This window comes from Gavia stellata, chromosome 17, assembly GCF_030936135.1.
Source record: "Gavia stellata isolate bGavSte3 chromosome 17, bGavSte3.hap2, whole genome shotgun sequence".
NCBI lineage: Eukaryota > Metazoa > Chordata > Aves > Gaviiformes > Gaviidae > Gavia > Gavia stellata.
In genome coordinates this window covers 15261555-15284472 of record NC_082610.1, presented here as the reverse complement: position 1 = coordinate 15284472, position 22918 = coordinate 15261555, and the positions used below count along the sequence as shown (strand labels likewise).

Here is a 22918-nt window from a genome sequence, read left to right as displayed (position 1 = left end):
TAATTAAGTGCTCTCTGTAGAGTAAACTTTGAAAGTTAAATGAAAATTTTTAAGCTGTTTTCTCAGGTTAGCCATTTCTCTTAGGGACAAGTAAAGCTCATTTTTAATACTCATTCCATAACCAAAGCTTACGATTACCGAAATGACCTAACAGATATATGGGTATTTTAGAGAAAGGATCAATAAACTATTAAACTGCTTCTTCCACTGAACAGCATCTTTTATTCTTTTTTTATTTAACATTTTTACATACTTAGGGAAAAGCAAAATATATACAGTGAAGGAAAACTATGTCTAATAAACTGTGAATGTATTTATCACACTGGGCAGATTTAGATGGAAAAGATATAGGGATTTGTACACAGTGCATTGTTAATTACTCCTGTCAGAAAAGAAGAAATATTCTATCTCTTTTCTGCTCCAATTTTTGTTATATCCTCCAGTGCTTAGAGCACAGCAAATCTATGTGCTAGATTCTTTTGGGGTTTGTTAGTAAAATATATATTCAAGCTGCCACTTGAAATAAGCATGTTGGTGATTCAGCCATTTCTTTTGTGAATATTGCTTGGTAACTATTGTCTAGCTCGTATTTACAGTCCATCTTTCCTGCACATTTAGGTACACCAGAAAGCCTGGCAGAAAAAGAGCGACAGCTCTCTACTATGATCACCCAGCTGATCAGCTTACGGGAGCAGCTCCTGGCTGCCCATGATGAACAGAAAAAGCTGGCAGCCTCACAAATTGAAAAACAACGGCAGCAAATGGACCTTGCTCGCCAACAGCAAGAACAGGTGAGGCTCCAACAAAGAAACCTGTGAAAATGTTTCATGCAGAATGCTTATCATAAACACTGTTCTGCTTAGTGTTTCCTTTTTTTTTTTTTTTAATAAAAGGGCTTAAATATCTTCAGAAATTACATCTTTTTCCAGAAAGAGAAAGTATTATAGGGCCCTGAGAAAAAAACTGGGTTTGGACAGTCAAATAATTTCTTTCCTAGAATAAATGGCATTTGAAAGATTTCACAGTTCTTGTTTCTTGCACGGAGATGCAATTTTGGGAGTTACAAATACGCCAGACTATAACCATTATTTAACTCTTTCTCTTTTTGACAAGAAAATAATTGAACAAAAAACCTTAAGCATCCTCAAACCTTCAAATATCTTCTACAAGTAAGGTTTGATTTGTTCGTTCGTGTTGTGGAGGTTTTCTGTTTGGTGGTTTGTTTGTTTGTTTGTTTTTTTTTAAAGATGCAGTTGTCCAAAGAGCTGTCCTTTTCTCATTGTACAAAAGTGTAACGACAGTGATCCCATACACTAGTCCCCATGGCATTAGATTAGACAGATCCAAATTAATGTGTGGTTTTTAGGAATCTGACATTATTACTAGAATTATCTTTTCAGTTAAACGTATTTTATAGGATATATACAGCAATGTATGCTCTGTTGATTTTAATGAGTTGTGACGTCTGGTATTTTATGTGCTTGAGTATTTGCCCACATGTAGGAATATGGACTCATCCTCTAATGGAAAATAACATAAAGGAACACTGTAAAAAATCAGAAGTTAGAATGTCATTTAGCCATCCAGAGATGACACAGTAATTAACTATTGACACTTGTGAATAAGCTAGCACAAATTAATCTTGACACATTTGCAGACGAGTGATATCTTACAGTGAACACTTTGTAATTATATTTCAAAATGAAAATTAAATGACACTTAAAACTAGGTTGTCATGCTCAATGAAGCGAGCATGTAGCTCAACCGATAGGCAAATAAAATTCAGAATTTGAGCCACATGGTGCTTGTGTACCCTACTTTACTGTGTCAAGCCTATACATCAAGACTATGCTATGGTAATTGCATTGCGGGGTATTGGATACATTTTCTGTCACAGTACTGTTCCATCAAAGAGGAACCATTGACATTAGATTGCCTCATGGTGTATTTCTGGTTTTCATCAGGAAATGCCTATTCAAATGGTACTGTATTGTACAGACAGGTACAAAAAGCTGTTCACAGTCTGAACTCTGGCAGATCAGTGCCTTTGCACATGTAAACAAAGATCTCACCCTTGCCTTGGCTATAGCTTACCATGTTAAGTAGCAGCCAGGTCACCAGCAGCTCCAAACAATTCTGGACATAGGGTACTGTGTATCTGTGAAAAAAGATACAGCACTCGGAAAGAATGACCCATGATGCAGCTCCATGCAGTGTCTCATTTCAATGTGAAATTACAAATAATTCCTTTCTGAAGCTGAATAGCATGATCATCTTTCTCCTACCTTCACTGAGATTTTAGGAGCAGGGACAACGTGGACATAAACCTGACAGAGCTTATCTTTAGTGACAAGCACGACACTTCTAAGATGGAATAGCACAATTGGTGTGTCACTCATTAAAAAGAGTAACTCAAGCACTCATACAGGTTTTTAAATGTTCTCTGTAGCACAGTTACCATTAGAGTTGCTTTTCCAAGCGTAGACACTACTGCTGACCACTGATCTGACAAGAGATGACCTGAGGCCCTGGGAGCTGCCCCAGGTTACCTGGGCACACAGGCAGCGAGCTGTTCCAACTACCTTTTTCACCAGCAGACCAGGGCCTGCTTCTTCGGCCTTCGTTCACCGTATTTTTATTGACTTCATTGGGAGATTTATCCAGAAATATTTGAATGCCAGACTCATAAAGGCAGTTTGATCCTTTGATGCACTGTTACAAGCATCAACGTAGTAGGCTATGACAGTTGCTTCATTCCTTTTCTGTGTGGCACTTTGCCTTAATCCAGCGCCTGAATCACATAGACCTCAATTTGTCTCTTTGAGGCCATGGGCAAGACTTTAAATATGTATGGATTTTGTGTTGGTCTCCCATACAAAAGTGAATTTTAACCTTAGCAGTGAAAAAAAAGACAGAGTTATTTCCAGGTGACAAAGTGAGAGATTAAGGAAATTACAGACTTGTTCTCTGTGTATGCACAATTACAAGCTGTTAATATGTAACTGCAGATTCCTTATGAGTTAATCTGAACAGTTTGCACTAAAACTATGCGATTGTTTATTTCCAAATCAACCTCGCTACATTTCTGTAATTTTTTTATCATAAAACCATTTTACTTAGCTTTCTCTGTTTATAACAGAGAGTAAGTATGCTTGGAAGATGGTGGGGAAGGAGACCAGGAGGGTTTTTGCCAAAACCAAACAGTGGACTCGAGTGACCAAGCTACCTTTGTCACCAACTTCTTGCTGTTTTATGTGGTTCCTCTGCTCTAGATAAATATTTATAGGAGGGGAAATTATACTTAAGAAGTGAAGGCAGCAGAAGTGCTGAGGCCAGGGTTTCCAGGAAACACAAATCTTGTCCTTGTTTCAGTTTGCTGCACAGTTACCCTTCTAAAGCACAAGGCCCGTTGTTCCCCCAGCTCCCTGTGGCTTCTCCCCCATAGCTGCAGTCCATGTTACCTATTGCAGAGAGCAGCTCTGCGGTCTGAGGGCAGGATCCTATTTCCCTTCTGCTCTTGCCTGCTGATTTTGGATGGTTTGTGGGAATCAGGGAGGGCGGAGTGTCTGGGGCAGATTCTCTCTCGTTAGCCTCTTAGTGCTCCCTGCCCGAACACTTGCTTCTCTCCATCTATGTTAGAGAAGGGATATAGTGAAACTTTACCCTCCAGATCCCTTACTGAATCTACCAAAGGAGGGTAAGAATATCTATATATTTCACAGGGTTGTGTGGAGGATGAGTTACTGAGCATCAGGTACTGCTTTTACACAGAATGAGACCCTACTCCCTTGAGCAGTTCCAAGGAAGACTTTGAGATCTACAAGAGAAGGAATGTGCTGCTCACTGTGAATGAAGTTAGAGAAGCTTGCCCTAGGAGCTTGTGCTGAATAGTGAAACAGCTACAAATACTAGCTAAGGCTCCAGTTCAGCAAAGCAGGAAAATGTGTGTTTAACCTTAGGCACCTGAGTAATCCCTTCCTCATTCAGCAAAGCACTTAATTTTGAGCATGTGTTTCATTCGTGTTGTAGCTAACAGTAATGCATCATAGTCAAAGATCACCACAGCCTTAAATGCTTTGTTGAATAGTGATAAGATTATTCACACATACACAGCTAAACCCATGTTTCTGAGCTTTGCAGAGTTGAGGCATAAGTGCTTAAAATTCATATTTCTTACTGGCTAACTAGATTTTTATGTTGCATCTAAATTTAGTATGTTTATGTCACATATACAGATACCTCTAAAATAGCTTTATTTTTTTACAAAAATAAATGATGCTTAATAAAAATATAATAAAGAATAGCTAATAAGATGTTTTTCACTCATAATATTGAAGTTTCAATATTACTGTTTTAAATTAATGGAAATTTTATTTCTAATAGATTGCAAGACAACAGCAGCAACTTCTGCAACAGCAGCACAAAATCAATCTACTGCAGCAGCAAATTCAGGTCAGTGTGTTTTATTGCTCTCTTCTGATTATACTTAAATACCATTTATGGAGAGGGAAGGATCTAAAATAAAGCAGCCACATGCTTTACTAATAAGCCTCAGTAAAGATGCTTTTTATGGATGGTCTTTGTGTCTTAGAAAATCATTGTCAAACATTATCTTGGTGGAAAGAACTTCTCTTTAATAAACAGAGTTTTCTTCTGAAAGTTCTGAACTATTTCTTAAATCTTGTCATTTAATTCTGAAATCTGCAATCAGTTTGACCTGTATTATGTGAAGTAAAAGCAGAGTCTTGATCACTGTTTATAGAATTCCTTATTCTACAAAGGCAAAATTGGCTTTATAAGAAGTTTAGAAGAATGTTTTCCATTTCATTAACTAAAGCAAACAGCTACAGAATAGGATAATAGACATTCAGACAGTACTAAGTCCCTGGGACCAGTCTGCTCATGTACAAAGACCCACAGGTATATGTGTCCCATGTACCTTTGGAGTAGCAGTACCTTTGTGGATCTGGGAGTGTTCTGGAGGTATTCAATTATCTGTACTCAGACCTGGTTTAATTTTGCACAAATGTATGTGGGTAGGGAGTGACATGTAGGTAGAGGCATTGTTGACATGTGACTATATTATCTTCTCTGCTTCTCACTTTGTTTGAAAGCATTTCCATGGGCCTGTTCTTTGATTTAAATACTTCAGTTTGGTCTGACAGATGATTGTGCTGCCAATCACTTCTTATAAGCTTGGGCTATCAGGTTTTTTCCTTAATCAGCTGATTGCCGTGTTACTAGATGCCAAAACTGAAGTTTTTCCTTCCCTCATCCCAAAGGAATGCTTGTAAATGCTTTTGCAAATATTGTAATGCAGTTTCAGTTACACTTTAAGGAGTTGAATTAACACATATATATATATATGGGTTGATACCTGGGATGAGAGACACAACTGAATTTTAAAGCACTATTATTGTCATTGCCTATTGGAAGACTGCATGTTCATATTAGGTGTACATAAAGGATGGAAGAGAGGTAGAAATAGTGAAAGGAAAAAATCCACCATCTTCTCTACGTGTTATTTGCAAGTCTGGCTTCAGAAAACAAAGAATCATATAAAAAAATCTTTACTTGGCATAAAAGCTAAGGCTGAAACATAGCTGAGTCTGCTGAACAGAACAGTTATTTGCATGAGAAATTTCTAATTTCTTAAATTCCTTTAAAAATTAGGACATAGAAAGAGGAATCATGACCAGGTAATTTTTGTTCCTATTTGGAGAATGTGGGTATGTTTTACTGGGAAGTATCCTGCTTGTAGTAAAAAGTTTGAAGGTACTTTATGTTTCAGTTTACTCAATACTTTCCAGTAACTTTACCCTTCCACTGACTCTGGGGGAATGTAGTCTTAGAAAAGGTTGCAGGTTCGTTTCAGAATAGGTTGCACGTTCATTTTCTTGTTCATTCACAGTTTTTGTGTTACATAGTGCCGAATACTCCACAAGTTTTCTTTCCCATCCTTTCCTAAACATATATGCAAAGAAGTGCTTTAATGATTGTTCTGTTCATGTGAGCTAAATTATTTCTTGGTGATCCTTCCCTGTATTTGTTTCAAAATTCTTGCCAATACAAGCTACTCTTATTCCATAGTTCTTCAGTAGTTTGGCCTCTTTATTTCTTTATATGTACATGAATCTCATCAGTGTATTTGAGGCAGTGAGGACTGTTTCCTCTCCCAGCTTGTTAGCCAGATTGGTAGCGGGCATCTCATTGCCCAAGGAACATTGTAGACTCCCGTATGAAGCACTAGGCGTGTTGGGCAGATGCCGTCTCAATCATACATCTTACGAGGAGATTACTGAAAAAAAGTTTGTTAGGAAATTCTTTCCTAGGCTAAACACCAGCTTACATAGTCCATTTGCTTGTGAGCCAAGTGGTGTTTCTTTGTTCATTTGTTCTTTCTTAATTCTGTGGCAGGTTTGCTAGCCAGGAGTTGCTTGGGAGAGAAGTGAGTTGCTAAGATGCCTCTGCAGTTCATAATAGGTTTGTTGCTGCTGAATTGATTATGAGTGTTGCAGTTTGTTGAGACCTGTAGCTCCCTAAGGGCTATAGGTGGGATGGAGGTAAAACAGGAGGCAGGTGAGAGATATAGTGCTGTGCCGGTTCTCCCAGGTCCCCTCCCAGCATCTTCCCAGGAAACCTCAGTACCGATACTGAAGTCGCACTGATGACTCTGGGTGGAATTCATCATACCAAAAGAAGATAACTGCAGTGTAGACTCTGTCTCAGTTAATTATCCAGATTGTTTTTATAGTGAACAAGGAGAAGCAGAGTGAATAGTTTTCAGATGCAATTCATCTTGTCCTAAAGTAGACATTTTAAATATGTCAGATGAATTGTTCCCTAAAATGGTTGTTTCTCTCCATTAACTATAAAGGATACAGATGCCAATGTCTATGATGTAGAGATCTGAAATGAGATGAGGTGAATCATGCTTTTTGTGGCTTGAGGGGCAAAACCAATTTTCTATCAAATGTTTACATTCTCAGTTTTGGTTTTGGGCTTGGTAGAATTCAGAACTGCATCCCCGATAACTTACTTGATTTTCTTCAGAAGGTGCATTTGTTTAAAGACACTCTTGAGCAACCCTTTTCAGGAAACAGCGATTACTTATATAAAATGGTGTGGATTCTTATCTATACTTTGTGTGCATGGAAAAACAATAGTACTCTTCCCTGCCACTCCCCTTTTGAAAAGATTACAAAATACAAGTAGCACAGGTGCCAGTTCCATCTGGGCATGGGCCTATTCATGGCACAGCTACTTGAAATAAGTACAGTGTGTTCTCCAGGATGCAGGAGTGGGGCATTGCTGATGCAATGTTTTCATCACGGGAGACATACGCAGCATACCACTGTCATCTTCTGAGGTACAGTGTTAATTCTTAAACAATAATTTGTGTGAGTAAGTGCATCCAGTTTATTTAACTGTTTAAACAATTAGAAATTACTTTAGATGGGGCTTATAAGATTTCTGTCAACCACATATAAAAGTGGAAATAATCCATAACAAATAAAACACATCTTTTGCTGGCTACCTACTGGGATAATTTCCTGAGAATTTTCATTATTTGGTATTTATTATTTACATTATGTTGTATATTATTTGTTTATTTAATAATTTTAACACCTTGTTTCATTTAGTTGTTTTTTGTTTTGTTTTTAAACCATTTACTGGAGCACCTTACTCCAGAGTTGTTATACATCCAAACTTTGTCAACAATCTATGAGCAAAGAGGACATTAGCTAGGCTTAGCATATGAGAACAACATAGGTATTTCAACAGTACTGAGGTCATTAAATGTTCTGCATAATCGTCTCATGTTTTATAAGTGAAGCTAATGTTACTTTCTGGGTGTGCATGTTGGAGAAAGCACTTTTGTCTGTTGGCTGAAGGGAGTGGGAATCTGGAGTTGTTCAGTTCCGCCTCTGATTATCCGAAATTTGGCAAATTGTTTCCTGTTCCTCAATTCAAATGCAATGTTTTGAGAATCTTAAATGAAAAAATTCAAATAAATGCAGTGTATTATTGCTTTTCAACTCGAATGTTCATAATGCTCATAAACACTCTTCTACAGAGGAGTCTGTAGAGATGGGAGGAAATCTAGTATGCCAAATTAAGTTCTTCGTTCTGCAAAGCTGGGCAGAGAAATCATTGCTTTTAGTTGAAATAGGGTTGAGAAAATACTGGAGGGCAAGTAAGAGCTCACAGGTCAGTCTCCAGGTTGATTCAGATTTTTTAAAAGAACTTTTTTTTTTTTAATAAAAAGTATTCATTCTTAGAGTAGAAGGGATAAAATGAGACTATTTAAGGACGTCTCTTAGCCTGTGTTGTGAAAGGCAAAACCTCTAGGGATAAGGGAAAAAGCTGTTTAAAGGAGGAATTTGGTGGTACATCATGAAGATAAGACTACATTAGAAGAAGGGAAGGCTCTCATCTCTAGAACAGTTCCAACCTCGAGAACTGCTTGAGGCCCTGAAATCCCTATGAATTCAGTGCCTCATTGCCAGAATTCAGTCCTTTCAGATTGAGGCTTGGGGACTGCCTCTGACCCCACCAAGTCCAGCTGAGGAAGGGGTTGGGTCCCACTGATGCTTGGAGCATGCTTCTCCAGGATTTCCCTAGATGGGGGTTGGATTTAAGGGATGAAAGTTTGAGGGCTTCCCTCCTCTGGTGGGCAGGCTTCGTTAGGGCAAGTCCTAAATTGTGGCTGAAATCTTTAAAAGGGACACTGGTTGTTGAGCTTCTCTGAAAAAACTTGCAACGGGTGTTACAGTGAGAGCTGGTCCAAACTGCTTTCATCCGTTTCCCTTCACCTTACTCCTCTGTGCTGTGCTCAATGCCATTGCAGAGGATTTCCTTTTCTGTTTGAACTGGTGTGATTTCCATCGCATAGAAAAACTGGCTTCCTCTGCTCTCATAAGTATTCTGTTTTAATTCAGCCACTAGAAATTATTCCTAATAGTATTTTTTTTTTTTCTAGGTTTAATCTATACATTCATGCTGTTGTAGTTTCATATTAATGTTCTTGCATTTTCTGTTTCGGTCAAAAAGAGTGAACATGATTACTGTGATAGTAAACAAACAAAAGAATAGTAACATAAAATACAACTATTTAAACTGTCCTTGAAGAGGAATCATTTGAATCTTACTTAAAACTTAAGAGGCTGAACCAACGAGTCTCTCTTCTTATCCATGATTAACTACTGACAATTCAGGTACCTGGTGAGCTGAATAAGGACTATCTCTTTATGTGAAGTACATGTCTAAAGATCAGGAATAATTACATTCCACATTAGCCTTCATGGCCTCCCTGACCTGGTTAATTAATTTTTTGCTAGGATAATAATAGTAGAAATAGATTTAAAGATATGCTTCATCATTAAGTATGTAACTGACCTCCAATTTTAAGAGCCGAACCTTTCATTTATTGCCTTTTGGAGACAGGTTAAAGCTCCTTGCAATGAGCTTGCTGAAAATGCACAAGCTGGAATCTAGTTATTGTCAGTTCAGTTACGCTCTCTGAGGTTGTCTCTCTCTGTAAACTGTATTTAGCATTGACAAGCAAAAAGCAATTGCAATGCTACTGTTCTGGCACTAGGGAATATTCTCCCCCACGTTTTTTTCTTTTTCTTTTTTTTGTGTTATTGATCATGAAACTGATCCCCTTCCAGCAAGCTCTGAACAGGACCAAATAAAGCCATTGAAAGCAATTTGATACTTCTATTGGCAGGGTACGCAGATCAGATACTCCCTTGAAAGAGAGCGAGAGTTATAAACAAAGCTTAGAAGTCTAGGAATAGCCCCCAGCTTCAGCAAACCCTTAAAATATTTTGTAATTGTATCTTCAATCATGAATTAGCCAGGAAAAACAGACCTTTTTTGCCTTTATATTTCACTGCTGTATGCTGTTTTTAATTGCCCACAGGCACACTGTTGTGATCTTCTTTGGAAGTTTAAAACCGGGATAAAAATGCAAATCTAATTATTTCTTTTATCTAATCTAATTAACTTTTACAAGTAATGATAGATGCACTGTAGCCTGCATCAAACATTTTAATAATGATGTTTCTGGATTAAAGAATAGGTAAAACTACTGTAATTTATAAGCAGTCAAGATTATGGCAGTAGAAAATGTAAATTATTGTGGTGGCTTAATAAACTATAGCTGCAGTTTATTAATCTACAGTAGAAAGGATACATTTCCTTTAAATTCCAGTTTGCTTATGGATTAGTTCCCAGCTGTTATTGGTATCTTTTTTCTTTTTTTTTTAACGGTTCAGTATTAAAAAAAAATCTATGTCTAACTCCCTTCTGCAATGCAGTTCTGTGCACATGGAAGAGAGAAATGCTGTTATGTGCCTGTAACTTGTAGCTGGCTGCTAAATCACTGATTCAGATTCACGGGGCTCTGCTGTAGGCGTGGCATCACAGCTCTGTCCAGCTCGTAACTTGCTTAGCGAAAATGGAAACCGATCTAATGGAGGAAAGACAAATATGCTAAACATCAAAGTCAAATGTTGCATATTTTATTTATTATTACATATTATTAATGAGTTCTAAAGTCCTTATTTGATAATTACCCAAGAAAAAGGTCTATTACAGGCCAGCTTTTTCCAACAAAAGCCATCTTCGTGGCTGGCTGGCTTGGAATTTTCTCTGTCAGTTGTGTGGGAAGAGAAGCAATGTGGGATCCTTACCTTCTCCCGGCAGCCTATCCTTTAATAAATGTTCCTACAATGCTCCCTATCCTTTGTTCAGGCTCTTCCATACTAAAAATGCTTTGGCATGACAGCATGGTGGTGGCCTAAGAAAAAAGACACACTGTGCTAAAGGTTCACCCCTCCTGTGCTCCTTCTAAGCTTCGGGTCTTGCACCGTGGTGCCCCATTTGCAAGGATTCTGCTAGCTGCTCTGTCCCTGAGGCCCTCAGCCCCTGGAAACAAGACTTATCCTGGCAAAGCAGAAAGTAGTTCTGGATTTGACTCTTAACACAAGCCTTAAAATTGTATGCTGTCTTGAGACAGGGGAGTGGGTTTTTAAAAATTTTTACTGTGACCTTCTACATGTTGAGTTAGCTTTCTTGCAGTTTTGGAATTCACTCTATGTGTTTTTTTCTTTTAAATAGCTTTATTTCGCCTACCCGAGTCTAAACAAATTGTATTTAATGCAAAAATTAAGCCTTGTGTATCTCTTTCATATGACTTCTCTAATTATAGAGCAGTAAATGGTAGAATAGCATATGTTAGCAACATGAGCAGCAGTCTATGAAATGAGCTACAAGTTAATAAAATGATCTTGTGGTGGTGTTGGCCAAATGTTAGCACACATGTTTCGGAAAGTGATATTTCAACAGACTTGAAGAATAGGACTTTGGCACATGGGCGCTGAACATGATCTGATGTGTGGAAATCAGCTAAACCAAAGTAAATGTCATTGTTTCTCAGGCTCATGTTGGTGCAGAAAATGATAGTAGCTCCCCTCCCACTTTCCCTCTCCCACGTCTGTTTTAAAATTGGAAATGAAGGCAGAGGCATCCATGCTCCCCAGTTCAAGTACTGCTGTTCCGTTTGCACTGGGCACGCTGCGTTCCAATCTCGCCAGTGACTTAAGGGCTTGTTCTCAGCCGTGCCTCTGTCAAAGCCAGGGGCTAAAATCTCATTGATTCTATTGAGCCCAAGCACTCGTTCTACAGCCTTTGCTTACAGAAGGGCCTCAGATTTGAGCCCTGTTAATTTAGGGGCAGATTATAACCAGCTCCTGAATAACAGCAGAGGATCAAGCAAATATTTGCTACCCACCTGTACTGCTGCCCAGGGTCACTCTCAGCTGGTGGTCTGCCCGTTCCAACCAAGCGTGTAGTGACATGCTGTGGCAGCCTCAGTGCTTGCTGATCGAGACACCCTGGTCTAGCTCCCAAAGAGTTTGACAGAGATGATGCCCCTCTGAACCTCTCTGGTGCTATTCCTCAGGTAGTACAGGTCTGCATCACCCCCTTTGTCAGTCTGTGTAATGTAACCTTTGCAATATTGCAATATTTGGAATAATGCAATAATGATGCACTATTTGCTCCAGCACAGAAACCCCGTTTTTCTTCCAAAGTGGCATGTGCACAAACTAAAATGGCTAACTGGGAGCAGAAATTGAGCCAACTGGCAGCCTACCAGCAGGGCTGATCCTGTGAAGTCTTGTTTGCTTGCGTAATACTTGCATAGCCAGTATTTGATGACTTGTATAGCTAAGTGTTACTCACATAAGTAGGCTTTGCAGAATTGGGCACCTCATATGAGGAAGGACTTAGAATACTACTATTCTGGTTGGAATATCAAAGATATAAATGAGGCAGGGGTTTTAAGGGATGTAATTTGTTTTATTGGACAAATAGATGTAGTTGGAAAAAACAGGCAACCTTTTGGGCACACCAGCTCTTTTTCAGGTCTTACATCAGCGTTACATTGAAATATATCCCAGGACTGACAGAAACCGCCTAAGATACTGGCCTTTGCGTTTCTAATTAGTTACTTTTTCAGTGATGATTTTTGTGATTGACAACCATGTGATGGCCAAGAGGGAAAACAATCAGGATTTGCATTGCTTTTTTTTTTTTTTTTTTTAATAAAAACCCCACACTGACACACTCATCAGGAGTTAGCGAATAAAGAAAATAGCTAATAAACATTAGTATTGAAATGACTTGATTTATGGAGATAGTCAGATATATAGGCAAGACTGGAATGTGATGATATCAGAGGTCAAAATTTCTGTCTGCAGAAACAGGTATTTGGAGGAAAATGATGAAGTACAGCCCCACATAAAAAGGCCAAAAGCATTTAGCAAATAAATTGTACACTACTTTTTGAAATATCACAGTAAAATCTTAAATTTTCCAGATGGACTAAATCCTGACTGAAAGAATCAAAATGTTTTTAGTTGTAATTGTGGGAATGCTCCAGAATGCAAGTGTATTACTGAATCAATTTGAGCACAAAAACTTATTTTAAATGTATTTAAAGTCATGACAGCAAGGAAGAAGTAAGTGCATTGCTCTCTGAATGCATTTAGGAATTATGATTTCACATAAAGAAAGTAGTAGTATGTGCAACTGGGTAAACGAGCAAACCAGATGCTGTTTAATGTTTGGTATACATTTGATGGCATATATGTAAAAGTAAAGTGAATGAGTATTTCTAATATTCGCTGTCTTATGCAACCAGCTAATCCAGACACTCGCAAAAATGTCAAAGCATAGCTTTCAAGGAAAGGTGAATGGCCTTTACTGGAATTTACCTGTCTAATTTTAAAGTCGTTGTTAAAGTAAGGAAAAGTTGGTTTATGATTGCAGTTTACACCCTTTTTCCTTTTTTCTGTTCCATTAGAACCCCCTCCCCGCAAATAATTAGTTAATGTAGTGGCTTGTGTTGTATGCAAGACTTTCGCTTGTTTGAAAGAACTAGTCTTTTATATAAATCTTGTGTATATCATCTTCAGCAAGTTGGGTATTTGCACAGCTTGGGTAAATTATGTCTATATTGAGAATCTAAGAAGTTACACAGTGTGCATTCCATACTTGAGGGATGGGAAATAAAAATTGATATACTGCGCGGCACATGATATAACACAGTGAAATATCTTTTGAATTCCAGAGGGATGCACTGACATCACCACACTTAATTCACATGCAGTAACTCCCACAAAATGTTATTAATGTTAAATTGAAGTTTGTAATCATTCAATAAAAAGAAAATAAATGATGTAAACAGGATACAATGGTGCATTATGAAATGCTGAATTCATCTTATTCACCCACCCAAAATGACAGTATGTTAAGGAAACATTAAAGTTGTAACACCAAATAATAAAAGCAAAGAAATTCACAGTTGATGGTGAAGTGTGAAATCCATCTTGAGACACATCACTGCCCCACAGTATAGAAGGGCACTTCTGAGTTAGGGAACTTTATTTTAAAGTAATGTATTTGTCATTTTTGTTCTGTAAATGAGAGATTAACCAGTTGGAGGAACATATAGTTAGTTTAAAAATCTAGATCAGGTAGATAAATGAGTAGTGTGGGTACTTGCTACAGGTAACAAAATAAAGTTGATAGGGCAATGTATACCTAGTAGCCTAAGCACAGACTGAGATTCCTTATTTGACAAAGTAATTTATATAATATAAATATAGAAACAAACTTTTCTCAGAGGAGGAGGTGTGGCACTTGTTTTTTGCTCTGACAATGAGTGATCTGTATGAAGAACTCCACTGTCGCGTTTCTAGCTTTGCCTTTTCCATCTCATTGAATTTTATTGGTGATATATTTTCAGGATACTCATCTCCTCTGTAACTACATATCTGAGTGTCTCATAAGGTGAAGTGTATTATCCTCACAACACTCTTTTGAGGCAGAATAAAAAGCATATAGATATTTGGGGGCGTCTAATTTTAGATACCTAATTTGGGTGACTGAATTAGGACTTTTGGCTCCATATATAAAGCAGTCCAGGTGCTGTGAATTACCTTCTGTTGATTAGACAACGAGGTTCCTAATTTAAGCACCTAAGTTAAATTTCCTAATTGACTTGATCCAGTTCTTACATGAAATTTGACAGACCTAAAATCTGTGGTTTCAGAATTCTTAGTATGGTTCTCTAATGTCTCGATCGTCTTTTCTATCATGACTTTCTGTCAACTTATCACTTGCCTTAATTTACTCTGATGGAGCTTTTAGCCAGAGTGAATCCACTTCAGCCAGACGGAGGAATATTTCTTCATTGCTCTCACTGACTCTCCTGCCTCAATGAGAACCATTTCAGCCAGCTTGAGTCTCCCACGTGGCCGAGCTGCTGACCACATATAGCCATTGTCATACAGAAAGAGGCAAGTGGAGAGACTACTCTTACTGAAGAAGTCTGTAGTTTCCCAAATCCATGTATTTTCCTTACAGATATGGAGCAACTTCCATGGCTGTGAAACATCCTTTGAACAGTGGCTTATTGTGGAGAGAAAAAAAAAGTTTTTGTTCGAAGAATGCCTAGATTTCTTGGCGGTCCCTTGCACATTTTATAGGGCATTCAAAAGACTTACTTGAAACAGCCATTAAATAATGTTTTTTATTTAATCAAAATGGCCGCTTCTAAACGGAGATCTTGCATGACACATTTAGGCCAGAATATATTTTTATGGCCAAGTTATAAACCTATGAAAAAGGGGGCTTATAATGGAAAGGTTGACACAACATTAATTTTAGTGTTGTAAACGCAGTGGTATAATTTTGGAAAAAAGCCTTTATAGCTCTGCTAAGATATTAATTGCAGGAAATTACAGCATATCCTATTAAAGTATTATGTCAGTGGCATACATAGCATATAACACCTTTGCATATTCTCCCTTGTTTTCACGGCAACGTTTTGCATTTTGATCTGTAAAGAGTAGGTGGATAAAGTGGCTCAGAGTTTCTGATCATTTTGCTCAAAGGGAAAAAACCAGCCTGGGTAATGCTTGCTTATGGCCTCCTCTAGAAACAGACCTGTTAACCAGGTAAATCCAATACGGGTATCGAGGAACGAACCAAATTCTGCTGAAATTGAAGCCTTTCCTTTGTTTTGTGACTTTTGCACCTGGGATTTGAATTTGGACCCAGTCCTTACACAAATTAGGTTTAGTCAGATTCTTTCTGGAATGACAACTATTTTTATGACAAACTTATTTTTACTGATAAGGGCTTAGTTTTCATTTGCTTATACTTACAGAATCATTCCTAACTGTTACAACTGCAGAGCAGACCCAGTCTCCTACCTTTTTGATTTCTGTTCAGTTAATTATTCAGAAACGCATTTTAGGTATATATGGTGGAGGAGAAGCTGTAGATCCCTATGAAGTTGAACAATGCAGATATGTGCATTGCGTTTTACAGTTTTTTTATTCCTAAGAAATAGGTTATTTATTGCATTTCTGCCACTTTTAGGATTGCAGGGGCATGGTATAATGGTATCATGTTTTCTTTACAGGAATTTGTTCTTACAAGGTAATTATTTGTTAGTATCTTGGTTTTAATATACTCTGAATTGTAGCCTTTGGGTATAGTCGAAGGTTGGATTTTTTTTAACTAACTAGGATGAACTACCATTACAATCATTTCTTCTGACTGTCAGATCTTTCAGGACAAGGGGCCACGTCTTTGTATTTGTAAGGCACCTCACATTGAGGTCATGATGCTATCAGGCGCTTTTCATTGCTACATTGACACAAATTTGCAGGGAAAAATAGCAATAACAGCGACATGCAGGGTTGTTTTTTTTTTTTAATATATAAATGGGTCCTTGAGCCTTGACATCTCTTTTCCCCTCTGACAACAGTGGAGCAGGCACAATTCTTTCACAAAAAAAGTCATGACTGTTGTATGGTAGATGAGTGTTTAACAAGATGGGAGAAAAGAACTTCTCAAAGACCCCACTGATATGCAAGTTCATTGGACCGTTGATGTTTCCCATTAATTGCAAGGCTTTAGCATATAACCATCGACTATATCTGGTTTTACTTATCAAATCCAGAACTGCTTTTTCTCTGCCTGCTGAGCAGGGAAAACTCCATGCTGTACCAGTTTCTTTTTACTTGGGGCTCCCAGTATCATCAGGATTAAAGCTGTCAGAACAGTCAGCCCTCTTTATTTTGTGGTTTTAAATACAAAGTGTAATTTTGTTGCTTGAGAAATGGCATGCTTTCAATGTGTTAGTTAAAAATTGCCGAGTGGACAAAACAAAAAAGATCCCTGTTAATATCAGGCATTGAAACATTGCTTTCACTATTTTGGGGAAAGAAGATACAACTCTGCGCTTTAATTTGTTTTTATTCTACACTACTAACTTGTCTTCATTGGCTTAATCCTACACTCAAGTATAAGGAAAAACTCATGCTCAACTTAGTGAGAGTTTTGCTTCGTTGAATGCAGTGCAGGGTGCCATTTCCTCAGCTGGTGTTGTTCATTTTCTCTCCACTTATGTCAGTCTAATACTAGAAGTACAGAATTAGGCCCTCTTTTTGAAAACAAAAAGAGCTCACGTGGAAATGACAGCATATCATTTTGCTTTTTTTTATTCACTGTAAAGTATTCCTCTGCTCTGTGTGTGCATTTATATTTGGGGATAATTGTGCCCATCCACCGTAGAGCACTTGGTGTTAGCTGATATATTGTATATGGATATTTTTGTCTTGCGTATGTTTTCTTCAATTATCACTTTCTGCAATTAATATTTTTTTTTATCATCAGGGTCCTCTTTCTTTTGTTTTATCCAGCATAGTATAGATGCGTCTTTGTGATAAAACTTTGTAAAGAACAAAACTAAAATGATTTCCTCATTATATTACTTTCCTGTTTGGTTTGTTTTAATTGAGAAAAGACTCTCTTCCTAGGCAAGGCTACACATCTGTCATTTTATTTACCCTGTTGTTACTATCAGTTGAAATATGGATACATTTCAGATGTAACTTTAGGAGGCACAGAGTATACTAGTAATTTATACAATAGACACTGATGATTATTGACCATTAAAGAGTAATAAAACATTTCCTCTATGAAATAGATATAGCATCAAATGTCTTTATTTCTGACAGTAAACGTTTCAGGTTTACTTCACAGGCATTAACGTTATTGTATAAGGGTAAAAATCTGGTTACACTCTAGCAAACATAGGTCACCTCTTAATAAACGAATGGAGTTGCAAGCAAAAGAAAAAAATACTTTGAAGAAAGTCCCAGGCTCATGTGTATATTAACCAGAGCAGATGAAATGATTTATTGGGTTTTATACACAATCTGTAAAGGGTAAGCATTGCTAACAGAATGAGTGGCAGCCTCAGGGAGCTGAGTAGCCCCCAGGGACCAGCCTTTGTTCCTCTGGACTTGACAGGCATGTGTCCCTGTTAAATGAAGGCTTAATTTCTCTCATATGTGCACAATTTCCAGCCTCAACAAAGGCAGCCAGGACTGGAGCTATTTAAAAGAGCCAGCTCAGGAGGAAGCATTCCTGGAGAAAGGGGATGCTAAGGGGCTAATTACTCACCATAGTTCAGCCACTGATTTTTTTTTTTTCCTAAGCAAGGTTTATTAACACAGAACTGCCACTTTCATTTTACATAAACATACATTAAAATTACAAGGGTGTTATTTCTTTTTGTGAAATAGCCATCTTAAAGGTCCTGCTGACCAAAAATAAAATAAGAAGTGTGTGACTTTATTTTGGGCCTGCAATGAAAGTCATCATCTCTTAAGCTCATGGAAAGATTTTTTTCCAAAAAGTGCAGAGAAATTGCTTCTCCAATATCTTCCTCTTCTTTCAGTCTTTCCTTGTCTCACATATAGTAGTAGCAGTGGTCCTCAGTGCTTACTGCATTCATGTAAATATGACAAGTAATATTGTCCAGATAAATGGTTCAGCATATGTAAGGCATATTAATATTTACTTAATTACATGTCTAGTGTGGTATGCTTTTTATAAGCCTCTCACTACGTATTTAAATATGTGTTTAGACCCAGCAGACCTTTATGGCGCCTTTCAAGTAGTCTAGTGATGCTACGTGGTACAAGTAGGACTTTCCCCCCCTTTTCTAATATGGGGCTTGGGTCGCTCCTGTGTTACTGGCAGTTGGCATTCCCTGGGGAGAACAGGCCAATCATTTGACAGAGTGATGTATGTTTTTTTTAAGTGTGGAAAACATGGTTATTTTCTTTGGACAGTGTTGCTAAACTCTGTTGTTACCTTGAGAGAAAGATGAGCCACTCCAGTGCAACAGGTTTGAAAATGTTGTGGTCACCATTAGTAAACCACTTTGTCAAGAAATACGACGTGGTTTCAGGCTTATTTCCTATTCTGAAACAAACAGGAAACTTTCCTGTGAAACAGGCAGCCCATTTGATTCTTCTCGATGAGAACATACTGATCCTCTTAAAATCAGAACCCAAACAGGTGGAAAAAAGTGTTCTCCCATTGCTCTGTGGGGTCATGGGCTGAGTGGGCTTCAACATGGCGTAGGAGAAGGCTTTTGGACGTGTGGCGTCAAAGCTACGCTCAGGATACAGTGCATGTACATTTGTGAAAACTGAGACAACAGTAGCAATTATAAGTGACCTCAGTAGAAGCAGCCTGCTTTTTGGATCGAGATGAGCCTTTGAATGTGAAAGGCATAAAATTTAGAAAAATTGAAACTGGAGCATCTAATGGAGTGCTGCTTCCAATATTATATAGCGAGTTTGTACAGTCAATATCAGATGATACCTCTTTGGCATAGGTCCTATGAAATCTTTGTAAGATTTGCTCACTGTCTAGCATTACAGATGTAAATATTTTTTTTTAATCAGATCCTTCATACATGTTTTATGGGTTTTTTTGTGTTGGGTGTTTTTTTGTTTTGTTTTAAACAGTGTTGTACGTTGATATTCAGGCAGTTTCAAATCAAAACTGAACCAACCAAATTTAGCTGTTTTCTTCATCAAGTTATACATTTAACATTGGAAGCAAGACTTAATCTTTCCAAGGCTAGGATGGTAAACTAAGGGAACGTTTTGTCTTTCCTTGCATGGTTTCTTTGCCATGTAATCTTTGTATGATAACCTCATTTAAAATTTTTACTTCAAGTGGCCACCTTTAGACCAAATATATTATTATATTATATTATGATTATATTATTATTATATTTCCAATATAATGATTATAATTATCAGAGTTGTTTTGGAAATTTCAGGTAGGCTTGTAGTCTCTCAGATCTAAAAAAAAATTTTAAAAAATTGTAATTCAAAAAATATTAGAGAAATAAATTTGTTTTTCCAATTTCAGTATTTCTGATCCATTACATAATCTAGGCAACATCAGTAGGTATCCTCATAGAATTCACAGCGCAAATAATCAGTTTTTATTCTTTGAGCTTCCATTGTACATGTAGGAAGATGGTGAATGTACAAATTACAGGTTGCAGAATGCTAAGATTAAAAATAGTTGCAAACTCTTAAATGTTTTGAATCATCCCTGAGTAGACAGTGCTCTAGCAGTATGAGGAATTAAAGACTTTAGAGGTACTACTTTAAATGAAAAATATCCTTTCTGAGAAGAATGGATTGGATGATGGATCACTGGAAGGGGATGTAGGACTCTTGGTTTATCTACTCTTTCCTTTCAAGGCTTTGCTTTTTCATGTTGAAGAAGGGAATAACAGTAATAGGAAGGAGTGCAAAGCTTCCTTAGGATTTGTTAAGAAGGGTTTCTTTTTAAAGTCATTATTAAGTAAATAAACTTATGGTTTTTTTCACTAAATAAAGGAATTCTGATTGGATAGAAATCACAAACCGGACCCAGATCCTACTTACCTCTGTGCTAATCAGGAATAACTCCACAGAATAGAAACAGTACATCTGCCTTCATCCTGGTAATAGATTTACAGCCGTCAAGGATGAGAGTCACCCATTTATTTCCTTTCTCCCTAGAGATGACAAAGTATGTAACACTTGATGAACTGCAGCTTCCAGGAACATTCAGATGTTAATGCTACAAAGGCCTATATTGCAGGTTGAAATCTTGCCTGGATTAAAATTCTGCTTTGGATGAAGCTAAGGAGCCACATATATGCAGGAGCATTTGGTACTGTTATAAGGCCCAGGGAAAATGGTTTAACCTGGATTCCATGCAGATTCTGACTAAGCCTTTCTCTAAAGATTTGTTTCCATTCTCTGGAGGAGGAGGGGTTCCTTACAAGAGACCTTCTTTCCATCAGATTAAGAGAAAGCACCTCCTAATCAGAAAGGAAAGTCCCACACAGATTATCTTCTTGTCATACTATGACAGGACCCAGATTTCACTGAGGCTTTTGTGAAGAGCTGGGGAGAGTATTAAAGCCATGGCTCCACAGTACTTAACTTTTTTTACAATAGAAAAAAAGAAGATGAACTCATGCTCACTGTTTCCAGCTGAGAATGAAGTTTTATTCCTTTGCTGCATTGTTGTCTGGTTACCAGAACGAAATCTTAATTATGTAAAAGTAGCACATCAGTCTACTGAAGAAAGAAAGAATAATCAACACTTCTCTCTCACATTCTTGCTACCTGAATGCTTTGACTCAGTGTTACACTTCTCCTCACTTAGATCTTTTTTCTGTATTTACAGACAACCGCCTTTGTCTTGTGGGAGGTTTATTACTATTTTGCAGCTTACTTCCATAAAATGGTAGTAATGAATACAAATTTCAGACAGTCAACCTGCCTGTTTCCCATGTCTGTCATAGCATTTAGTTTTAAAGAAGAAAAAAAACAACCCCCAAACCCAAAGCATTTTTAATGCTGATTTCCTAAGGAAAAGACTTCTATATAACTGTGCTGCCAGTCTGTCTATCAGAGTTCCACCTGAATAGTTTTTGGACACATTAGGTAATTAGGTAACAACATTTGAGAGATATGAAGAAGCCTAGATGGTATTGCATTCATTTAAGTCTCATGAAAGCTAGTGGCCCTGATAAAAACTTTGAGGTTGCCCTGGAAGTAAAGGCTTCAGTCTAAGCTCTCCCCGTGTTAGAACTTGAAGAATGTACCTGGGAAAGAGATGTTAAAATCCCCTAACTTCAGGAAAAGTTTTGATCTGAGCTTATACTTTAAAAGGCAGCAGAGAAGCAAAACTCTGAGTTTGCATCTCATGCAAAACCATGGGAAACAAGCATTCATAAATTATGTTGCTTACCAAACTACTTGTTCTGGGTAGGCACACACTTCCCATGGAAACAGAGCCTTGGGTACTGACCAAAATACTGTCGTCTTTCCTTCTTGCAGAGGGTCTGCACATGTCAGGGAAAACAGAATGGAAAAGATTTCATTTCTGGTGATATATTTCATCTTACCCTACATGTTTTCTGCAAATTCACCAGTTAGTTAGAATTTTGTCTGAAGTTTCAGTGGTTTACTTTGAATATGCTGCACAATTTGAAGGCAGTTCCTACTGGAAGATTTTACTCTAAAGAAAGAGCCAATCTGTCACCTGCTGTAGCTTTCAGGTTCTTCCCTTTGTTATGTTGTACTATTGAAGCTTAGTTAAAATGTTTTCCATTTCATACAGAAGAAGTTTTTGTGAAACTAATGCTTTCTAGCCTTCTGGTGGCAATACTGTGAATTTGTTGACAATAGTCCTATCTAAATTAAATTTCTGGAACCCACTAAAACAATTAAGGTTTAGATGAATGGAGACTTTAAATTATATTTTTTGAAAATAATTTTCACCTCATTTATTCCTTTTCATATTGCTCCGTACCCTGGGAGGAAGTGTTCTAACCAACCTACCAGCAACAGAAGTGCTTTTATTTCATTAGGGTATCACTAAAGTAAGAGGGTTTGAGAGCGATCTGTAGCCTCCACATTTAATCCATGAATTTTAAATTATTTTTCAGTAATTCACAGCTAGAAACAAGTAGCCTTAAAATACACAGAGCTATTTTTGTGTGTCTTAGAAAGGAGGTATAACCTGGATCTGGACAAAGTCTGGCACTTTGTCAAGAACTTCACTACTAATTTTTATCTCTGGCCCATAATTTTCTCCTGACAGTTTGTACTTTTTTTTCCATGTGTTCATTGATAGGTTTATGATCAATCCTGTTTCTAATGTAAAAGGCTTCCTAGTTGTATAACCACATCAGTCCAGTTCCTTATAACGACTCACCTGCATTCAATGATCTTGCTACTAGGGAAGCTGGACAAATTCCTAGTTAGAAGTATTAGAGGAGAAATGTGTGGTGTAATTGAGGAATGACTGGGGGATCTATCTGTTTTATTCTTTGCGATGCTTAAAAAGGTATAACATTGTGAAAGGATCTTAGAAACTATATTGTAACCCTCAAAGGAAGCCACTTATTTGCTTCTTCTTTTGGGCCAATAGTTCTAGACTCTCTCATGTTGGC

The 22918-nt window shown here is 37.6% G+C and overlaps 1 protein-coding gene across 2 annotated transcripts in view; it reads left to right on the top strand.

Annotated features, from left to right (window-relative positions):
• Nucleotides 1–22918, top strand: part of SOX6 (SRY-box transcription factor 6) — a 230858-nt gene that overhangs the window by 85447 nt on the left and 122493 nt on the right. For both annotated transcript variants that reach the window (XM_059825788.1, XM_059825787.1), the window contains exons 4-5: nucleotides 619–791; nucleotides 4384–4452. In XM_059825788.1, coding sequence (XP_059681771.1) covers nucleotides 619–791; nucleotides 4384–4452 — 242 coding nt within the window. The remainder of the gene's footprint in view (nucleotides 1–618; nucleotides 792–4383; nucleotides 4453–22918) is intronic.